The following is a 24082-nucleotide window of genomic DNA, read 5'->3' on the forward strand; positions in this document are numbered from 1 at the left end:
CAACATCACTAATTATTAGAGAAATGAAAATCAAAACTACAGTGAGGGGGCTTCTCTGGTGGCGCAGTGGTTGGGAGTCCGCCTGCCGATGCAGGGGACACGGGTTCGTGCCCCGGTCTGGGAGGATCCCACATGCCGCGGAGCGGCTGGGCCCGTGAGCCATGGCCGCTGAGCCTGCGCGTCCAGAGCCTGTGCTCTGCAACGGGAGAGGCAACAACAGTGAGAGGCCCGCGTACCACAAAAAAAAAAAAAAAAACTACAGTGAGGTATCACCTCACACCAGTCAGAATGACCATGATCAAAAAGTCTACAAACATTAAATGCTGGAGAGGGTGTGGAGAAAAGGGAACCCTCCTACATTGTTGGTGGGAATGTAAATTGATACAGCCACTATGGAGAACAGTATGGAGGTTCCTTAAAAAGAACTAAAAATAGAACAACCATATGATCAGGAATCCTACACCTGGGCATATATCCAGAGAAAACCATACTTCAAAAAGATACATGCACCCCAATGTTCATTACAGCACTATTTACAATAGCCAAGACATGGAGGCAAACTAAATGTCCATTGACAGAGGAGTGGATAAAGAAGCTGTGGTACATATATACAATGGAATATTCCTCAGCCATAAAAAAGAATGAACTAATGCCAATTGCAGCAACATGGATGGACCTAAAGATTGTCATACTAAGTGAAGTTAAGTCAGACAGAGAAAGACAAATACCATATGATATCACTCATATGTGGAATATAATTTTTAAAATGATACAAGTGAACTTATTTACAAAACAAAAACAGACTCACAGATTATGAAAACAAACTTGTAGTTACCAAAGGCCAAACATGGTGGAGAGGAATGAATTGGGAGCTTGGGATTAACATATACACACTACTACATATGGAATAGATAAACAACAAGGACAGCACAGGGAACTCTACTCAATATTCTGTAATAACCTATATGCGTATAGAATCTGAAAAAGAATGAATATATGTATATGTATAACTGAATAACTTCTGTACATCTGAAACTAACACAACATTGTAAATCAACTATACACCAATAAAATTTAAAAAATAGTCATAATCTAAAATTATTATTTAACAGGTACTGTACTTGTATCATGAAAACATGAAATCTCAGAGCAACTGATTCCCTACAAGAAAATCTATGATATAGAAAGGAAACAAGCACTTGTAAAATTATCTATAAATGGACATAAACTCTTAATTTATTTGTAAATTCCCGCTAATTATATGTTTTAAAAATTGTTATAGAGAACCAGGTTGAAAATTGGTTACTATACATCTGTAATTATTATAGAGATGAATGAAATAACATTATAGTGAACTTGGATTATGCACTGAATATTCTTTGAATTAAATCCTGTAAGTCCTTATAATAAGCTACTAAATGCCAATATGAAAGAGTGATCACATATTCAAATAACAATAAAAAAGGATGAGGTTTCAAAGTCTGGCTGTCATATGTTCCTTTCCTTATAGAAAGATAGCCTTGGTGTTTTTCCCAACAATTTTACCACACTGTAATTGGCATCTGAGGGCTTGTTTCCTCTATTAGACTACAGATCCTCTGTGAATAAGTCTGATGATACCACTGTATCTCTTGGGTGAATAGAAAGTGATCAATAAGTATTTGTTAACTGATATAATAAATGATTAACTTACCAATACCAAAGTGTTAATTGGGTGCTTGCTTCAAGAAAATTCATTCCTCCATTAATTACCATCAAGATTGCTAATAAGATGGTAGCACAGAATATCATTTAAATCTTGTTGACATGTCCCTGTGGGCAACTTTTCAGCTTTAGCTTTGAATTTTGTATACCCAAAGTGAGAAAATTCTATTGCCTGAGGCAGGTCTTGGTTATTTTGATGCCTTAGATCTTGTAATCCAATAGAAGGAAACTGTTTGTCATGCAGATATGCTTATTAGGAGGCAAGGGCTTTCACCAAATCCTTAGCAAAGGGAAAATTATAAAATCTTAGGAAAGTTACACAGGGGACTTTAATTATGCCTGTAATAACAAATGTGACAAGGGTTAAAGTTTGTAAAGCTTTATGGCAAGATTACATTGTTTATCATTCTACATATTCTAGTCTTTTATTGATGCTTGCAATGTTTCACAATAAAAATATTTTTAAAAATCTAGCCATCCTTTCCCCACCCTTATCCACAAAATAAGGGTAAAAAATAATGTAAAATCTCACAAAATATTATTCCATCAGAGATTGACCCTGGTTGATAAAGTTTTAGGTATTTTTCACATTCACAAAGCATTTTCTTAAAAGGTATTACAAAGATTCACAATCAAGTTCCATAATACTGGATGATCAGCATTATTTGGTGAGTTTCAGGTGCTGATATGGGTGGCCTGGGAAGATTTCTCTGTTACACCAGGCACACAATCAACCATGCCACCTGTTTCTGCACATTGATATTTACTTCTCCTGTTTGCTCTCTTTTACTATAAAAGTTTAAAATTTCAATTAGGTCCTATTGGTTTATTTTTGTTTTATTTTCATTACTCTAGGATGTGGATCAAAAAAGCTATTACTGTGATTTATGTCAGAGAGTGTTCTGCCTATGTTTTCCTCTAAGAGTTTAAATCTATCTGGCCTTACATTTAGGTCTTTAATCCATTTTGAGTTTATTTTTGTGTGTGGTGTTAGAGAGTGTTCTAATTTCATTCTTTTACATGTAGCTGTCACTTTTCCCAGCACCACTTATTGAAGGGACTGTGTTTTCTCCATTGTATATTCTTGCCTCCTGTGTCATAGATTAGTTGACCATAGGTGCATGGGTTTATCTCTGGACCTTCTATCCTGTTCCATTGATCTAGATTTTTGTTTTTGTGCCAGTACCATACTGTTTTGAGTATTGTAGCTTTGTAGTATAGTCTGAAGTCAGGGAGCCTGATTCCTCCAGCTCCGTTTTTCTTTCACAAGATTGCTCTGGCTATTTGGGGTCTTTTGTGTTTCTATACAAACTGTAATGTTTTTTGTTCTAATCCTGTGAAAAATGCCATTGGTAATTTGATAGGCATTGCATTGAATCTGTAGATTGCTTTCCACAGTATAGTCATTTTGAGTATTGATTCCTCCAATCCAAGAACATGGAATATCAGTCTGTTCGTGTCATCTTTGATTTCTTTCATCAGCATTTTATAGCTTTCAGAGTACAGGTCTTTTGCCTCCTTAGGTAGGTTAATTCTTAGGTATTTTATTCTTTTTGATGCGATGGTAAATAGAATTGTTTCCTTAATTTCACTTTCTGATCTTTTGTTGTTAGTGTATAGAAATGCAAAAGATTTCAAAGCTTTTGCACAGCAAAGAAAACCATCAACAAAATGAAAAGACAACCCACAGAATGGGAGAAAATATTTTCAAATGAAGCAACTGACAAGTGATTATCTCTAAAATATACAAACAATTCATGCAGCTCAATATCAAAATATAAACAACCCAATCAAAAAATAGGCAGAAGATCTAAATAGACATTTCTCTAAAGAAGACATATAGATGGCCAGAAACACATGAAAAGATGCTCAACATGACTAATTATTAGAGAAATGTAAATCAAAACTACAACAAAGTATCACCTCACACCCGTCAGAACAAAAATCTACACACCATAAATGCTGGAGAGGGTGTGGAGAAAACAGAACCCTCCTACACTGTTGGTGGGAATGTAAATTGGTACAACCATTATGGAGAACATTACGGTTTAAGGAACATAAATGTTCCTTAAAAAACTAAATATAGAACTACCATATGATCCAGCAATCCCACTCCTGGGCATTTGTCCTGAGAAAACCATAATTCTAAAATATACATGCATCCCAATGTTCATTGCAGCACTATTTACAATAGCCAAGACATGGAAGCAACATAAATGTCCATCAACATAGGAGTGGATAAAGAAGATGTGGTACATATATACAATGGAATATGAATCAGTCATTAAAAAGAATGAAATAATGCCATTTGTAGCAACATGGATGGACCTACAGATTGTCATACTGAGTGAAGTCAGACAGAGAAAGACAACTATCATATGATATCACTTATATGTGGCATCTAAAAAATGGTACAAATGAACTTATTTACAAAACAGAAAGAGTCACAGATGTAGAAAATAAACTTACGGTTACCAGGGGGAAAGGGGGGAGAGATAAATTGGAAGATTGGGATTGACATATACACACTACTATGTACAAAATAGATAACTTATAAGGACCTACTGTACAGCACAGGGAACTCTACTCAATACTCTGCAATGACCTATATGAGAAAAAATTCTAAAAAAGAGTTAGATGTATGTTCATGTATAACCGATTCACTTCACTGTACACCTGAAACTAAGACAACATGGTAAATCAACTATACTCCAATAAATTTATTTTTAAATTTAAGAAAAGTAGAAGTCATAATAAAATATAGAAAATAATCTATCTACCTCAATAATAATAGAGGCTATTTTTTCATCAGATTTTGTTGATATTATCTTTAAGAATAAAGCATTACAAATAAAATCAAAGTCCCATAGGTACTCTTTTTCAGTACCATCCAACTCCTCTTTCTCCAAAGTTATTCACTCTTAAGTATTTGTTTTGTATGACTTCTATGGCTAGTCCTACTGTTCCTATTGCCTAAAACTTGCTAATTACTTAACATTGCTTTTTATTTTTTATTTATTTATTTTTAACATTGCTTTTTAAAAGCTGTCCTATTCGCATGTGAAACAAGTTTATTTGTTTTAACTACTACATTTGCTGCTATTTATTCATTCTTCTACTGATGGGTGTTTATATTACTTTCAAGTTTTATTATTTTAAAACATCCATAATGATCATACTTATACAAGTCTTCTTTATGAATATGTGTACAAGTTCTCCAATAAATATAGAAAGATATTTGTGGCAAAATAATCCAGGTCCACATATTATTGTTTTGTTCTTCAAAGAGATTATAACAATTTACTTCTCAGAAGTAGTATATGAGAATTCTCATTTTACTACATCTTGTCTCATATTTGACATTATGATAAATTTTTACTGTCTTGACATCCGATAGTTATATACCATAGATTTTCAGATAATTCTTCAGTTATTCTGATAAACTATAAAGTACTAACTTTTGGGATAGGTTTAACAAAGATAGCTCCTTTAAAAAGATTTTTCCTTCTCATATCTGGTTTAAATTTTAACAATGGTCTGCCAATGGTGTTAGTAATAATGGTTATCTTTTAATGGGCAACTTACTATGTCCCAGACACTCTTCAAATCATTTTAAATATATTATTTTAATTTCTTTAATCATGCAAGAATATGTACTCTAAGAAGGCAGGGAGTTTTGTCTGTTCTATTGACTATTCTATTTCCAGGATTTAAAACATTCTATCACTTAATACGTGCTCAGTAAGTATTTGTTAAATAAATGAATAAATGTGTCAGTTCATCTGGGCTACTATAACAAAATAACATAGACTGGGTAGCTCAAAAACAATAGAAATTTATTTTTCACTCTTTTGGAGGCTGGGAAGTCTAAAATCAAGGCACCAGAATGGTCACATGCTGGTAAAAGCCTTATTCCTGCTTCACATCCAGTGCCTTTCACTGTAACCTTACGGTGGTGGAAGGGGCTAGGGAAATCTGTAGGGTCTCTTTTATGAGAACACTAATTGAATTCATGAGGACTCCACTCTCATGACCTAAGGATCTCCCAAAGGCCCCACCTTCTAATATTTTCACATTGGATATGAATTTTGGGGAGACACATTCAGACCATAGCAAAGTAATATAATTATTAGCATTTTAGAGGAGGGCATTTGATGAGTCAGAGGCTAATTTATTTCCTGAAGATCGCAGATCTGGTAGGATCTGGCGGACTTGTCCATCTTAAGCATAGTTAGTTAACCTCCTCCTAACAGACTCTTCTCTTTCCATGCTTTCCATAGATTCTAGAGATAAAATCTATTGTCTTCATGTCTAATCTATAAGAGTTCTTTTAGTGGTGACATTTTATTGATAATGATATATGCTTTGTGAAAAGGTAATTCTTGGCTGCTTTTCTCCAATATACATAAATTGTTCACAGCACAGGCTCTGGAGCCACTCTGTAAGTGGAAGTTTTTATTGCTTTGTTAAAAAATCCCCTAGCATGCTATGAAAGTCCGTAAGTCTATGCCAACACAAATTTGAAAGCTCAGATACATGACTTCACGTTTTCCAATCTTGTATCTGCACCCACCTGGGTAGCAGGAGGCATGCTTCTTTCTAGGTCCAGAGGAAGACCTTTGGAGAGCATATAGGGAAGGATCACCCTGCTTTTCCTGCCTAAAAACCCTTCATCTCTAGTTGAAGTCTTTGGTTTTTCAGAATGCTCAAGAGCACCTCTTGGACCCATTAGCAGGTGTGGGGGGCCGGGGGTGGGGAGAGTGGGTATCATATGACAAAAATACACTTTCCAGCTAATGCCTTGTCTGACCTATAAAGTGTCCACAGGATTCACCATATTAGGATTTTAAATCATCCATATTACACTGATGAAATGCATGTGCTTGGAGTTGAAACACTGCCCAGAAATAACTAAGCACGAATGAAATGATGAGATTCACTTTGACTCTCTGTTTTTGTTAAAAGTTTCTGTCAATATGTCTGACTATGGCAAATAGTATGGCTATTAATAACTTCATACACTCACTGAGACAATTTTAAGGAAATCCTTTATTAAAGATCTATCTATTTATTATGTCAGTAAGATTACTGATGGTTACTACAGCTCTACGTTAAATTTCTGGTAAAAATTCTCAAATCTGACTGATTTTGACAAAGTCAAAAAAGAACTTCTAATTATAGCTTTTCTGAAGATCTAATTCATAATATTCGAACAACAGTCCTGCTGTGTATTTACTGTTCATTCAGATAAGAGCATCTTGAGTGAACTTGCCTGTTGGTACAAGGAATGATGCATGTTAAATTCTAGTTCATATGCCCAAACTACTCTTAAATCATGTAAGTACAGGCAGTAATTCAAAACATAATTATCGATAGAGCAATAATGGATTACTTTGGGGGAGCTTACTCAGTTACTTTTGAATGCACGCTTTCTCCCTGTTGTTCCATGACTTATGAAAAGCTGTGTGTATAATTTTTCTGGAGTCTCTACAGTGACTGAGCCATATACCATCACATGAAAATATAATCACAGAGGACTCAGAGGATAAAACCTACAACCACAAGACTCTCTCCTGATTTTAGCCACTGGCATAGAATATCCTGGCTGCAAGTCATCACTGAACTATTCTGATGAGGAGCTTCTTTTCTTCCTAAATGCACACCTGGGTTTTTCAGCCTAAGCTAGGTTTAAGTCATCAAACTGGCTCTCACCTCACCTTCCTATTGTTATATCTTGTATGTGTGTGTCAGTCTTGTTTTAATTTCTTGGAGGAGGGGTGGAGGGAGTGAGGGAACACCTGCTTTATATTGGGGTTACTTTCTTTTCACTTCTAAGAGCAATTAAAGCATTATGTAGCACTCACTCTCTACTTCTATAAGAATGTTTTTCAGCATCTGGAGTTAGTTTCCTGAAGTATTGATGACACGACCATTTAAAATTTTAGACAGTTTATATTTGCCTAAAAATGTTCAGGCCTTTATATAGTGTTATCTGTTGACTTTCTGAGTCCAGTACCAATCCAGATGTACCCTCTGTTCCTGTAATACTGGCCAACTTGCTGTCCCTCAAACCCACCATGCACTTTCACATGCTTTTCTCTCTTTCAATATTTGACTTGGTGGTTCATGCCATTACATCACTGTTAGATGTAGACTGAGGGGTCACCACTGTCCTGGAACTACAGATAACCTAAGCATTGCTAATAGAATGTGCCCCTCAGAGAAACATTGGGTTGATTTGATATTGAAACAAACCAAGAACTTTTGGTCCAAACCAGATTTACTCTTAAAATTCTATTATGCATAATTTGAGTATTCATCTCTATTTTGGAAGCTATGTAGCAACTTGGAAGACTCTATATATAATTCATAATTGTCATCTATTCCCCTGAAAAAAAATAATCTCTTAATGTTTCTAAGTGCAGTGGACCATAGAAAAAAATTCAGGAATTTATCAAAGACAGTCCAGCATAGCAGATTTATTAAAGACTATTCCAGTATAGCATATAGCAAGTACATATACTAACCAAGAATCATTCCTTATGGAGGGTTTTTACTTATTTTTTGTTCCTTTCCTTCAGTGTTTCTATATTCTTCACACCGTCTCATTTTCTAACATATTCTAGCAAACTTAAAGGCAATAAAAAGACCATCTACCACTCATTTAAACATGTAAAAAATAATGAAATTGAAAAATGTTATTTCAATAATTCAGTTCAACCAGTATCTCCTTAACAATGCTCCCCTCAATACCCTGACACTCCAGCAGCATTAACTGCACACATTTGAGTTCCCTGGAAGCAAACATTTTGCCTTTTCCTTCTTTTCATCCTCCTCCACTTCCCAGCATACTGCCTTTTACATAGTTGATATTCAATACACTTTTATCAAAATTCATTTTTGTAGAATATGATTTCAAATCTCAACTTTAAAAGAATAGATCTCATGTCTTGATGCCTTTAATCAATTAAAATTTCCAGTAGGTATATGTTGAAGAGATACATAAGAGAATGTATGATGATAATTGGTTATAATTATATTATATAATTTATCTTTGCATAGATATGTACTATGGGTCATTTTTTTATCCCAACACCTATGCCATAAACATTATATGAGATTTAATAGTGCTTAGTTTGTGTGCAATTAACATTTGTATCTTGCTACTATTATGTATTTATTATTAACTTATGAAGAAAAAGAAAATCTATTTTCATTTTCATTTGTCAAATGATTCTATTTTCATTTTCCTTCGCAGAAGCCATAGATCACATTCACTACAATTTCATGAACACAAAGGACTTTGTTAGTGCATTTTTGATGGCAGTATCAGAGTTACACTTGTGTCACTAAGTCAAGGTCACAGACATTGTGATAATTAATGCTTAAAGTTATTTTTCATTATTTGAATATTTTAAAAAATATTCATTCCAAGGCTGAACACATTTAATGAAAGTGTAAGACGTAAATCCCCCAAATTAATCTTGCAGAATTGAGAAGGGGAATAAATACTTTTTTTTTTCATTCAGCAAATACCTATTGAGAACCTTTAAGCAAAACTTTGGAAGCAGGAGGTTCAATTAAAAAGATTACATAATAATTCAAGTAAGAGGACATGGAATAAAGAAAATCTTTAAGCATCCTCCAATACTATAATTCACAAAGAATCAATATGATGTTACCTTTAAAATGAGAAAACCTTTTACAATAAAGGAAGAGCAGTGTTAATTCTAATCAATAAGTGGTCAATCTGTCTTTTAGAAAATTCCAAACCATTGTCAGTGGCTTCCTCCATTGCTCATGTGGTCCCCTCTCTCCAATAATCTCCATCGTCATAACTCTCATAAAGTTATCCTTTGTACTAATTTTTACTCATTATTTAATCTCCAGTACCTTTTGTAGGGTTTAGCACTTAAAATTATGCAATAAATATTGAATGAATGAATGAAAGACTAAGTGAAACAAAGGTCATATCTTCACAAACCCTCGCACTTAATCAGTTCTTAGTACTTGTTAAATAGCTCTTATGGTCCAAGGCATCCCCTCTTCTATCAAAGTTTACTTCTTCTAAATTCAATTCCTTGGGATTATAGCTCACTATGAGTCAATTAATGCAATAGTTCAAAAAGATGATTCATGCGTTAATATGCTTCCTCTTTAAAATTTGTATCTTAGACAGAGATCTTAAATATTTTTTTACTCTCACACAGATAACTAATACTGGGAACTTCAGGAACCATGGCAGGCTGGAAAGATGGAGTTTCTCAAATCTTATCACATGGACACATCTTCTGTCTATACAAAAGACAGAACTTGATGTGGTCAAAGAATCTTTAGACCAGCTACTTTTTGTGTGTGTGTGTGGTACGTGGGCCTCTCACTGTTGTGGCCTCTCCCGCTGCGGAGCACAGGCTCCAGACACAGAGGCTCAGCGGCCATGGCTCACGGGCCCAGCCACTCCGCGGCATGTGGGATCCTCCCGGACCGGGGCACGAACCCGTGTCCCCTGCATCGGCAGGCAGACTCTCAACCACTGCGTCACCAGGGAAGCCCTAGACCAGCTACTTTCTGACAGGTGTTTTGTTATATGTGTTTTCAGAGAGTGACAAAAAGCACAGTGAATGGTGAGGGGATAAGCCCTGTAGTCAGTGATAAGACAAAGTTTGGGGACCAATGCATTTTGAAGATTTTTTCTAATTACCTGTAAGATGACAATGACAGTATTACATAAATAACATTAAACTAAAAAGAGGCTCATGGGCTTCCCTGGTGGCACAGTGGTTGAGAATCTGCCTGCTAATGCAGGGGACACGGGTGCCAGCCCTGGTCTGGCAAGATCCCACTTGCCGCGGAGCAACTGGGCCCGTGAGCCACAACTACTGAGCCTGCGCGTCTGGAGCCTGTGCTCCGCAGCAAGAGAGGCTGCGATAGTGAGAGGCCCGTGCACCACGATGAAGAGCGGCCCCCGCTTGCCACAACTAGAGAAAGCCCTCGCACAGAAACTAAGACCCAACACAGCAAATAAATTAAGTAATTAATAAAAAGAGGCTCTTTTGGACAACTGAATGTCAGAGAACTTAGTATGCCAAACTAACACTTTGCTTTTGGAAGGGGGTTTGCTTTACTGTTTCATTTTATTTTTACACATACAATTTTAAAATATATAATACATTTGTGAGGTAACTATATTCCTTATGATTTTTAAGAAAGGACCGATTGCACTTATGTTTGGAATTTTCTATGTATAGCAGGAAAGAAAAATGGCTTTTGAAAATTGGTATTTCGACTTCTGCATCATGAGAAACTGGTGATTATATAAGCATACAATTTTAAAATCATTATTTTAAAATAATGATATTTCTATGTTTAGAAATGAAATAGATAAATAAAAGACATTTGGTATTAAAAATGTCATTATTCCAAGAGCCACTAGTCAATATTGGATGATCTAATCATGTTAAAACATTATATATTGCAAACATTTTACTACTGTGATCCCTACCTTTGTTAATGACAATAAAGTAATAAAGTCCAAGAATCTTTTCTCACTGATTTTAGGGTTTAATTTTTGTTTATATTTTAATGTGGAGAGATGATGTTCTGAGAATCCAACATCATCAAATCCAACTTTTTACAACTGACTCGGGAGAAAGTAAAAATCTTTTCAGGACCCCTATTCTTCTTCTTATAAAAAAGATCAAAATAATTGAGCATTGCTATGAACTACTGGAAGAAAGTCCAAGAAAAAGATGAAATGTTGACAAAAAAATGGAAGACATAATATTCTCAAGGTAATTCATAACTATGATATCCTATGAACTAACCTGTCAGTCATTCTACCTGGCAAACAGAGGAAGCAAAGTCTGTGGATACAAATAGCATATTCTAAAAGATCATTGTAAAGTAGTACCAGAGAAGTCGTTCATCACTGATGATGATGATGAGAAAAAGAAAATCTATCCCACACAAAAGCTGCCAGATTGTCACCATGATTAGCCATCTGAAGAAAGGTAACCCATCCATTGGTTGGCCTGTGATCTTGGACTTAGGACTTCTGGCTCAGTACTAAAAATAAGTATAGAGCAGCTAGATTCTTTGTCATTTATTTGACTAGGAAGATTTAGAGAGGAGAAGCCATTATCTCTGGGAACAGATGTGCAAAAGTTATCATGTAACAAGAAACATCACTGGAGCTCATGCTAAACTATCACAGGGTAAGTTTATGAAGACACAGAAACTTGAGAAAGCAGTGGATGCCACTAAGTGGTCAGGGCAAACACATTTTTTTCTCTAGTCAACAGCCATTTCCACTTTGTTTCTGCTGATAAAACCTATGATTTTGTTTGTATAGTAAGTGACTAGTCAGAAAGGTTGAATTATGACTGGTCTAAGCCCAGTGGTCTGTTAGGATAAGCTTATACCTAACATAAAAATAGGCTCACAAGAGCTATTTTTATGCATCTCTTCCCAATTCAGAGTTCAATGATATCGCAGTGGCAGCTGGAAACTCACCCATGTGGGAGTATTTATGTCACAGAAATCAGCAAGTGCTGCAGATTAGTACCACTACTCTCTGGCTCGAGTCAGTTGTTAACCATTTATCAGCACTCTAAGCCCATCATGGAAATCCCATTTCCTTTTGCCATCACTTGGTCCAGAAGTAGGTACAGGACCAAGTTCTGACTTATGATTAGAGAAAATCTGATGGAAGGCATCTGGGAAAGACTTCCTCCTTGATAAGTTAAAGCCAACAAGCCACCTTGCCTTCCTGCTTTAAGTGATATTGTGTAACACTTTGAGATGTAAAATGAGGGAAGGTCAACAGAAATCCAGAGATGCCTACATAGGTCATTAATAACCTCAAACCACAACCAAACTGGCAATCAGAGGGCAGGAAAGTGAGAACAGTCCACACCAGGTATAGAAAATAGTGGAGTGCACTGTTTGTAGAGAATTTAAAAACAATAATGAAACACATTAAGTATGAATCCACTTTTTATTATTACCCTGTACTGGAAATTCCAAAAAATGTTAGTGATAAGATACTCCTCCCCACATACGGGGACTATTCCTATCCAAGTCCTCTGGTGGGCTAGGGCCAGTAAGTCTAGAATCAACTATCTTAAACATCTAGTTACATGAGATAATTAAAGGTTTTTGTGATTTAAGCAACTTTCATATGAGTTTTCTGTTACATGCAGCCTCTTAAGTACTATGGTTTTTCACAGAAAGTAACAGACTCAGGTTAATCCCGCACTAAAAGGAAAACAGGAGCTTCTGCTCTGAGGACCCACAGAGTTGCTTAGATCCCAACCTCCCCACAGCTCTAATCACACAAGGCCTGGCCAGTTATGGCTCCTCTTCTTACAGGTTCAGGAGATTCTCCCTATTCTGCCATCAGCTTAATTATAATAAACTGCCTTTACATTGACTAGTGTGAGTAGGTTTGCCTTGTAACCAAAATAACCAACTAAAAATCAGAACCTCGCATTTAACACCTAAATTACAAAAGACTGACCCAACATAAGATGTTGATTGGCTTCACATTGCAAAGTCTATACTAAGAGGATAGCAAACAGACAGAAATATGCTTAACATAGCATTGCTTATAGTAGTTAAAATTTATCTAAATGTTCATGAAAGAACAGATGAATGAATGATTTTTCGCAGAAAATGTAATAATGTGGGAAAATTCAGTCAACTATTACCTGTAAAAAGGCAATACATAATTACACAATTATTTGAAAACACACACACACACACACACACACACACACATATATATATATATATGCTGGTTGGAAATAAATCAAATATTAGTAGTTGTTATTTCTGAATAGTGTTATCAAGGGATTTTAATATTTCTCCTGTTCATTTTCTATTATTTTTAAAGTTTTAGCTCTAAAGAAATAAAACAATCTTAAAGTAGTTAATTAGCACATATTTTCTTTTCATTAGTATATTATGAAAATACACCATTGTTCACAATGAGAAAGCATACATATATGAAAGTAATTCAATTGATAAGGTAGATAAAATACAATCAGGAAACTTTAAAAAAGATAAAATGATGTTAGAAACTCATAAGAAATTGCATTTTATAAAAAGAATCATCACATTCCAAGAAAATCTCTCTCTCAGAAAAAAATATGTAATTTATTTTAGTGAGAGGCTTAATTTTTAAGAGAATAAAACAATTAAAAAATATTTAGTTATTTGCTGTTACAACAGTATAATCAAAACCTGAGTTATGCTTCTGAGAATATAGCTTTATGAGAGTAATTTCACAATCTTGTGGGATGCTATTCTAATATATGATGAGAGAATTATCTGAATTTGATGTGGAATCTCAAGCCTGTCTGTTATTGATGTAGTTAGATGTTTAGTCTTGTTTATTTTATTCTTTAGATCACCACTATTCAAATACATATAGTGGTAGTTGAAGTACATATTATATCTCAAATCAATGAAGAGTTTTCCCATTAATATACTTTTTTTTTTTTCTGAGTAGAGAAAAATCTGGTTGGGAAAAAAGTGCAGGAAAATGAAGAGATATAACTATATTAAAAGGGGGGGGGAATGATGATTTATTTGAAAAGCCAGGAAATGCCTAAATTTTCCACATGCTAGTTTCAATTATGCTTTGCCCATGAATAGGAATTTCTTTTAGAGACAGTGTAAATTGTTGAGATGTATGGATTACAAGGCATGAGGCTCATTATCCTAGGGTAGATCATATGTAGCAGCACTTTGCTTCAGAAAGGCTATCACTAGAAAAAAGTCTCATAATATTTCATAAAATTCATTACATTCAGTATCATTCTATTACAATTTGTATGGAAACACAAAAGACCCCGAAGAGCCAAAGCAATCTTGAGAAAGAAAAACGGAGCTATTTGATAAAATTACAAGAGCAAATATAGAAATTAAAAGATAAAACCATACCAGATACAGCAAGGAAGTCATCAATGCTTGTAATGTCATCTACAGCTTCAGTGAGGACATGGATATGATTCTCCCATGTGCATCTATACATTTCCATGGTTTTTTTGACCACTTGACTTTTGGGTCTTGCAGCCAAAGCAAGTGCAGCATTAATAATCTGTAAAGATGTAGAACGTTCACATAGTGATTTCTTTCAGAATAGTTACCATTGTGCCTATGATAGGTATTCTTTTCTTTAAAAAAAGTAGATATGTTTATGCCCTCATGTGTAACTCCTTCTTTGCTTTTGCTAACAGTTTAATTTTATTTTTGGTAATAATTTAATTAATTTTAGAACTGTTTATTGAGCATCAATGCACTAAGAACTGCAAGAGATACAAAGATAATTGGTATCTGCCTATAAGAAGCTTGCATACTACTCAACGGGAAGGGCACCATATAACTCCAGCTCAGTTCGGGATGCAATACATGCTATAATTACAAAAATGATAGACGGTCTTTAGAAAGTAGAGAGATCACCTTCAGCAGAATTTCTAAGAAAAGGTTGTGAAAAAGGTGCAGGAAAATGAAGAGATATAACTATATTAAAGGGGGCGGGGAAATGCTGATTTATTTGAAAAGCCAGGAAATGCTTACATTTAACTGGTCACTTGGATTCACATTGCACAACTATGTGGTGAATGCCCACTATATGCAAATCATGGGAATAAAAGCTTGACTTCCTTGAGGACTTGAAAAATTTTACCAGTGGATATTCCCTGTTAATTAATTCATTCGTTTGTGCATTCACTCATCATTCAGTATTTCAAATATATTCTGAGTGTTATTATTATTTTAATGTATCAAGCACTGTTCTTGGTTTTAGGGATATGGCAGTGAACAAGACACAAGCAAAAATCATTTTCTTCATGGAGTTTATATTCCAGTTAGGGGAGGCAGGCAAATAGCAAGTTAAATAAGTAAAATATATGGTCTCTTTGATGGTTATAAGAAATAAGGAGAAAAACAGAGCAGAGAAGGGGGATAAGGGGTGGAATGGTGGTGAGGGTAGGAAGTTTGCAGTTTTAGCAAGGCCTCACACTGAAGTGGACATCATGGGTGAGAAAGTATTGTGGAACAGAGAAGTAGCAATGTTCAAAAAGTGAGAAAGCAGGCTAAATGCTATGAGAATGGTGAGCAGGCTCACCTAGACCGTGGGTATGCATAAGGAGTCCTTGACCGTCTTGCTCAGGACTGTGACCTTATTTGGAAGGTACTGGAGCATCATTTAAACTTTTGAGTGATTTGCTCAGAACCACACTTTAGAAAAAAATATTTGGGAAACAAGGCTATTGTAATAGGTTACAGGAATAAGAAAGAGTTTGGACTGCAGTGGTGGACATACTGAAAAAGTTTTGACAGGACTTACAATAATTTAAAGGAGGATGTAGATAGATCAATTATTGCCAAAAATATCATGCAGACATTAACACATCTGTGGAAAACAATGCTTAAAGACATGGAAATATATCCACCAAAGTGTAGTTACAGCAGATTACAAAACACATAAAGCTTCACAGAATGTCGCTTCTAACAAATATGCTAGAACTAAAAGATTAATCTATACAACAAATAACAATGGTTCTCTCAGAGTGGTGCAATTTCCAGTGCTTTTTATTTGATTTTGTGTGCGTAACTGAATTCTTCAGATTTTCTACAGTGAATATGTTTTAGTCGTATACTCAGAATAAATGAAATTATTGTCTAAAGGAAGGGATTACTAAGGTTTTTCCATGATTAATGAAGAGAATGATTATAGTATTGATAGAAAATGAGAGATCAGAGAGTTAAAAGTCAGTCAGGGTTGTAGAAGCAGATGTGTGAAACTGTTTTGGAGGACACTGTTGATGAAGGGTATTAGATGTCAACTTTCCTAATACAGAGGTTGACTCTGAAGTGACTCTTGTCTCTCCCTACAAATTACATAGTGGCCAATCACAGATGTGAAATCGGAGTGCATAAAAAAGTTGTCATTCATTTACTCATTTATTTGTTCATGCGTTGAAACAAATTAGTGCCATCAGATTCTACATGGAATACTAAAGACATCACAATGAAGAAGATTCCATGATAATTTCTAAAACAGCCCATAATCTAGAAGGGGAATAAGCCAAAGGCTTATGTTGCAACTGCAACATACCAGTGATTCTCAAACTTTAGCCTCTATCAGAATCCCCTTGGATGGCTTGTTAAAACGGATTTCTGAGCCGTGCCCTAGAGTTTCTGACTCAGTTAATGCACTTTGGAACCTGAGAATTTGCACGTCTAACCAATTCCCAGGTGATAGTGATGCTACTGGTCTGGGGCTCCCAGTTTAAGAAGGAGTGAAATATATAAGTGCTATAATGTAGGGGTTATTGTAAAGGCAAGCAGAAGATGCCTTATAACACATGGGAGAGGTATTCAGCTCCATAAGGAAAGATATTTCAAAGGAATAAAATCTGAGAAGTAAGTGGAAATTAGTATAAGGTGATACCCATTTAGGAAGAGTCAATAATATGTGATAATAATGATGATGACCTAGAAGCAAGGTAGAGCCTAAACCTCACCTCCTGAGGGAGAGGAGATAGTAATAAAGTTGTAAGAAAACCAAAGAAGACAATGGAAGAAGGGAGGAAAGAACTGACCTTTGCAATTCCAATATAAAGTACCAGTATGTATGAGGGAAGGATACAGTGGAAGTGATAAAAGATGAGAGAAGGAATCATTGGGGAGGTAGAAAAGTAAGGTACTGAAGAGTCAAGATGAGGAAGAAAATCTTTTCAAAGGGTCAAATGCCATAGAAATGTCAAGAATAATGAGGACTAAAAATGGCTTTTGAATTTGGAAAACAGGAATAATTGGTGTAGCAGAATATTGGACACAAAATTCAGATTTCACCAAAATATAATGGCAACAATAAAAATATTTTTTTCTACTCAGTAACCTAAAGGCTGCACCTTCATACATGACTTTCAACAAATTATTGGAGGTACAGAAGGAGAGAAATTAGTTGCTTGAAAATATTATGTTGATATTCTCATTTCTTTTTTATGAAAGAGGAACACATTGAATTTTAAGGAAACACACACTACCTTTAGAAATAACAACTCTGCAGTATTCCTGGACTTTAGTTTTAGAGTTTTATTAACCTATTAACTTACAGTGTATGTTTGTGTACAACTGCAGAGGCTCTGGTCTTTCATTGCCCTGCAGTTGAACAACTGTACACACGTGGTTGTGTACAGTTATGCCTTCACACTCTGTGCATAGTTTTAAAGTACTTGTGCAGATCCCTCAGTGGGGATATGGAATCATGAATATAAGGCAGGCTATATTTTGTAAGAAAACTTCCAGTTCTGCAGCTGATCTAAACTAATTCAACAATGCACACTATAAGAAAATTTATCCTACTTGACTCTCCTGATATTTAGCTTAAATCTAAAAGCAGACAAAACTCAGAAGATGTGCAAACCCTCTTTAAGGCAGAAGAAATCTTCATCCCAGAGTCATACTCCTAACATTTTAGCTACATATCTAGAGGTGGGGGGAGCTATTCTTAATTCCTCTTCATGTGTAACTAAAGATGACTTAAATCTGAAGAGAATGATGTTTCTTTCTGAGGCATCTTTCTTTAGATTATGGTTGAGGTGTGTACATGTCAGAATCACTCTTGACCCTGAGAATCACCTAATTAGTTCAACTTTGAAATAGTACCTTTAAGAACTTACTATATCTTAATAAGACTACTTTAATAGCCTTCCAAATAGTTTCCTAATTCCAGTCCCTATTTGCTTCAGGCCATTCTCCTTGCTACAAACACATGTATTTTTCGAATGCACAAGGGATCCTGTCCCACCATGCCTGATAACCTTTGATAGAATCCTAGCTGAGTAAAGATAAAATCCAAATTCCTTTTCACCAATTCACAGTCTAAAAGCTCCACAGGCTAGCCCTTACCTCCATTTTCAGTCTGCTGTAATAATCTCCCTCATTTTAGCCTACGTTCCAGCCATCCTGTCTTCAGCTCCATTTTCTGACGACATCATGTATCTTCACACCTCCATGACTTTGTTCTTACAACTGAATCTGCTTCAACACCATTGTTCCATCCCTTTCCCTGCTCTGGTCCTTCTAAGGAAACATTTCTTTAACAAACCTGTTGAAATGTCATTGCATACTGTGAAACCTGTCCCTTTCCCTATACCCAGGAACCTGAATTGTCTTTGGTATTTTAAAAGTACTTTGTCCATATAACTAAATAGTAGTTATCATATTGCATGATTGTTTATACACATCTGCTCCACATGAGCCTTTTTATAGGAGGGACTGTGTTTTGTTCACCTTTGCTTCTATATTAAGCATGTTAATCAGAGTTACTGCCATATTCCTAAACCGTCCCTAAAATACATTTTTCTACTCTTAGTCTACTCTTAGCTCCATAGGGAGCCAAGTTTGGTATCACATTTTTCCCTCTTCAAAACTGTTGAGATCATAGGCTGGCACCCATTTCAAGGACATCCAATCTGTAGGCTGACCAATGATTGGTCATGGGCATGATGTAAAAGGTTGAGCTGGTCAAATCTCTCTTGAAAATTTGAACTAGAACTTACAGAGAAACAGTTAGCTAGCAATGGAAATGAAAGATGAAAAAATATATATATATAGAGAGAAGCCATCTAGTAAAATCAGAACCAGAGAGGCTGATGGGGTTAAGGCCATGAGGAAGTAGAACAAACCAAAGTTGAAAGGAAAAAGAAACTATGAGTTTGAAGTTATTATGTAAAGAAAAGAATGAGCATAGAGTATAATAAGCCAGTGGATTGCAAGAAAAATGGAGAAAATATGTAAAGAGAGTCAAAAGCACCAACAGAGAGAAAATACTCAGAATAAAAAAGAGCTGGGAGCTGACTCTTTTTGAGAGCATCCTATTTGGGGTTAACAGTCCACAGAAAAAATAACAATAGCAATAATAATAAATACTAATACTCAAAGCCCCTGCTCTGTGCCAAACACTGTTCCAAGCACTTTCTCTATACTAACCCACCTAATTTTTACAACTCAGTGAGGTATTACCATCCCCATTTTTCAGACAAGACCGTCCAGTTATTAAGTGGAAGAGCCATGACTCAGACCCAACTTCATTCTCACTGACACATCTTAGTGTCTCCCGTATTATTTCTACAATAATTTAGGACACCAAGAGTGAGTCTATGATCCTGAAAACCAAAGGGGCCTCACTGAAGAAAACATTACAATGCCTGGTGTGGGGGGGAAAAATGGTGTGTGTGCGTGTGCTAAAATGCATATAACATAAATTTGACCATTTTACCCATTTATAAGTTTAAAATTCTGTGGCATAAAATACATTTACATTATTATGCAACAATTATCACCATTCATCTCCAGAACTTTTTCATCTTCCCCAAATGAAACTGTATACCTATCAAACAAAAACTTCTTATTCTCTCCCCCCTTCAGCCATGGTAACCACCATTCTACTTTCTGTCTCTACAAATTTGACTATTCTAGGTATCTCGTAGAAGTGGAATCATACAATATTTGACATTTTGTGCGTGGCTTTTTCATGTAGAGTAATGTTTTCAAGGTCCATCTCTGTTGTAGCATGTGTCAAAATTTTACTTCTTTTTAAAGCTGAATAATATTCCATTATACGTACATATATTTTGCTCATTCATTTATCTATTGGTGGATATTTAGGTTGTTTCCACCTTCTGGCTACTGTGAATAATGCTCCTATGAACACTGGTGTACAAATATCTCATCAAGTCCTGGCTTTCATTTATATACCACAAATGAAATTTCTGGGTCATGTGGTAATTCTAAATTCAATTTTTGAGGAAATGTCATACTGTTTTCCACAGTGGCTGTACCATTTTACAGTCCAACTAGCAATACACAAAGGTTCCAATTTCTCCACTTCAGTGTTCCAGGAACAGTTTCTAGGTAGTTCATTTGAATTAATGTTTTGAATCCAAAGAGGAAGGTCCTACCAGTATTCCCATTTTACTGGTAAGACAATGGAGACACAAAGAGATTGAATAATTTGTGCAAAGTTATAGAGAGAGCTCTAGACTGTAAGACAAGAGGCTTAGAGTTTTACTTTGCTTCAAATTATTTTATGTACACGCAAGAGTCATATTAACTCTCCCAGGACTCGTTTTCCCAGAAGTTATAGGTAAGTCTGCACTGGGGTAGGGGGCAGTGTTTGAATTAGCTGGTTCCACTCAAGTTCTTCAGATTTGAACATGCAGATTTAATGCTATCAACTGATGTATATACTTCTCTTAAAAGATTCCTGAAAACAGTTACTTTAAAAGTGAAAATAAGTCCATGTAATTTAATTTTCCTCAGAGATATTTCAATATTGGCATTGATATAAATAATCTTAAACATCTTAGTTAATATAACAAAAGCACTTTGTGGATTAAAAAGATGAGTTATGTGTAAGTACCTATAGGTCTGATTACCTCAGTGTCATGGCGTGTAGAGAAAATTAAAATAACTAGATATATGATACCTCAAATACATCTAAGCTAGTATGTGAGGGGAATTTATATGACATCCACTTAAACTGGTAACACTGTAATAATTTTGGAATTGTAGCAACCATGGTAATGACACAAATTCAATGCTCTAATTTTGTGCATTCTTTTCTTAGTTGCTGAAATAGTATTCTACTACCAAATGTTTCTCACTTTCTGTGTTGGTTTTTCCACACTTCCTTAGTTTTGATAACCTTTTCTTTTTGTCTTCTTTCATTTATGGGAAACAGTCATTACATTTTAAAAGTAAGCCATGTGATATCTGTCATGAAGAATCTCCATAGTCACAACTTTTGTTAAATGATAAAAGCATTCTGAGGTTGCGGAGAGGTGGTGGTGAGGAGATATAACCTGTCATGCACCCTCACAGGTTTATAAACAATTAGATTGCATTCAACTTTGGCCTAACAATGTAATAATCTCCTTACTCCAAGAAGATATGATCCACGCATGATAGGATTACTCACATGAATCATCTCATGAGGCTTTAAGTTGACTTTTGATACACAAAAAGAAACTGAGATAACCTACTCCAGGGGTGAAAAGTAATTTTTAAAAAGGGACGGGGGCAAAGCTGATTTCTGGGAGTATATGGCATTCTATGAAAGTTTATATATTTCTTTTATATTTATTCTAGTATAAACTTTCATATCTCTTAATCCATACCACTAGAGAAAAGGAGAAAAATTCAACCTAGGGCTATTTAGGTTATGGAAAATGTAATGCTCCGTAGAAGGTCTGTAAAAGGCAATTATTTACATGAAAATCGAACTACTATTATCCTGTCTTCTATACTAATTATTAAGACAGGACAACCTATTAAATGAAATAGATAAGTGAGGGAGGAAAAGAATATCAAATGAATTATCTGGCATAACAAAACAATAAGTACGTTTTATAGACAAATGAAGATGGAATTTGGGGTATAATCCCACATTTTAATCCAGCTCTATTACTTATTAGTTTTGTGTGATTTTATACAGATTTCCTATTCTCTGAGCCTCAATTCCTTATCTGTAATGGTTAGAAAAAAATACTTATTACAAAGGTTGTTGGCAGAATTTAATTAGGTTAAATAAATAAAACGACTAATACTCATCTGGCACAGAGTTAGACATTTTATGAATGTTTGCTTGAATGAAGATGGTTTGGGAAAAAATACAAAGAATACTTCGGTAATTTAAACACTATATATACAAACACACAGACACACAGAATTTACAGTTTTGATAGGCTCAACAATCATTTTCATATGCTAATTATAAAAATATCCCTCAGTTAAACAAATATGAATTTAAGGAAAACTGAGTCTACAGAAACAGTATACTGTTGAGATTTACCTGTAATATAAAACTAAAATAAGAGAAAATTTGCTTTAAAAAAGAAAAAAGCTCCGGAGGAAGATGGCGGAAGAGTAAGACGCGGAGATCACCTTCCTCCCCACAGATACATCAGAAATTCATCTACACGTGGAACAACTCCTACAGAACACCTACTGAACGCTGACAGAAGACCTCAGACCCCCCAAAAGGCAAGAAACTCCCCACATACCTGGGTAGGGCAAAAGAAAAAAAGAATAAACAGAGACAATAGGATAGGGACGGGACCTGCACCAGTGGGAGGGAGCCGTGAAGGAGGAAAGGTTTCCACACACTACAAACCCCTTCGCGGGCGGAGACTGCAGGTGGCGGAGGGGGAAAGATTCAGAGTAGCGGAGGAGAGCACAGCAACAGGGGTGTGGAGGGCAAAGCAGAGAGATTCCGGCACAGAGGATCGGTGCCCTCAGGCACTCACCAGCCCGAGAGGCTTGTCTGCTTGGCCGCCGGGGCGGGCGGGGCTGGGAGCTGAGGCTCGGGTATCGGCTTTCAGTCGGAGCGCAGGGAGAGGACTGGGGCTGGCGGCAGGAAGAGAGCCTGAAGGGGTTAGTGCACCACGGCTAGCCCGGAGGGAGTCCGGGGAAAGCGTCTGGAGCTGCCGAAGAGGCAAGAGACTTTTTTCCCTTTTGTTTCCTGGTGCGCGAGGAGAGGGCATTAAGAGGGCTGCTTGGGGAAGCGCCGGAGACAGGCGCGGACCTCGGAGACGGGCGTGGGACGCTGGGGCTGCTGCTGCCGCCGCCGCCGCGGGGCCTGTGTGCGAGCACGGGTCACTGTCCGCCCCGCCTTCCGGGGGGCCTGTGCACCCCGCCACTGCCGGGGTCCCGGGACCCGGGGACGGCTTTCCCGGAAAAGCTCACGGAGCGCCACGGGCTGCTGCAACGTCACGCCGGCCTCTGCCGCCGCAGGCCCGCCCCACACTGCGCGCCCCTCCCTCCCCTCTGCCTGAGTGAGCCAGAGCCCCCGAATCAGCGGCTCCTTTAAACCCGTCCTCTCTGAGCGAAGAACTGACGCCCTCCAGCGACCTACGCGCAGAGGCGGGGCCAGGTCCAAGGCTGAGACCCGGAAGCTGTGAGAGCAGAGACAGGGAAATCTCTCTGTGCAGGCCCGGAGGCAGCGGATTAAAGCTCCACGGCCCATTTGATGTGCCCTGCGTCTTTGGAGTGCATAAATGGACAGCGAATCATCCCAAATTGAGGAAGTGGACTTTGAGGACAAGATTTAAGACTTTCCCCCCTTTTCCTCTTTTTGCAACGAATTATCCCAAATTAAGGAGGTGGACTTAGAGAGCAAGATTTCAGACTTCTCGCCCTTTTCCTCTTTTTACAACGAATTATCCCAAATTGAGGAGGTGGACTTGGAGAGCAAGATTTTTGATTTTTCCCCCTGCTCTCTTTTTGTGAATGTGTATGTGTAATCTTCTGAGTAAGATTCTCTCTGTATAGCTTTGCTTCCACCATATGTCCCAGGGTTCTA

General features: G+C 36.6%; 1 protein-coding gene across 1 annotated transcript in view; it reads right to left on the reverse strand.

The window, feature by feature from the left end:
* The window catches only part of CTNNA3 (catenin alpha 3), a gene marked incomplete at both ends in the record, with an annotated part of 1638358 nt that overhangs the window by 472369 nt on the left and 1141907 nt on the right, over positions 1–24082 (reverse strand). The window contains 1 exon segment of the mRNA XM_079710492.1: positions 14650–14806. Coding sequence (XP_079566618.1) covers positions 14650–14806 — 157 coding nt within the window.

This window comes from Hyperoodon ampullatus, assembly GCF_949752795.1.
Source record: "Hyperoodon ampullatus genome assembly, chromosome: 1".
Taxonomy (NCBI): Eukaryota; Metazoa; Chordata; class Mammalia; order Artiodactyla; family Ziphiidae; genus Hyperoodon; species Hyperoodon ampullatus.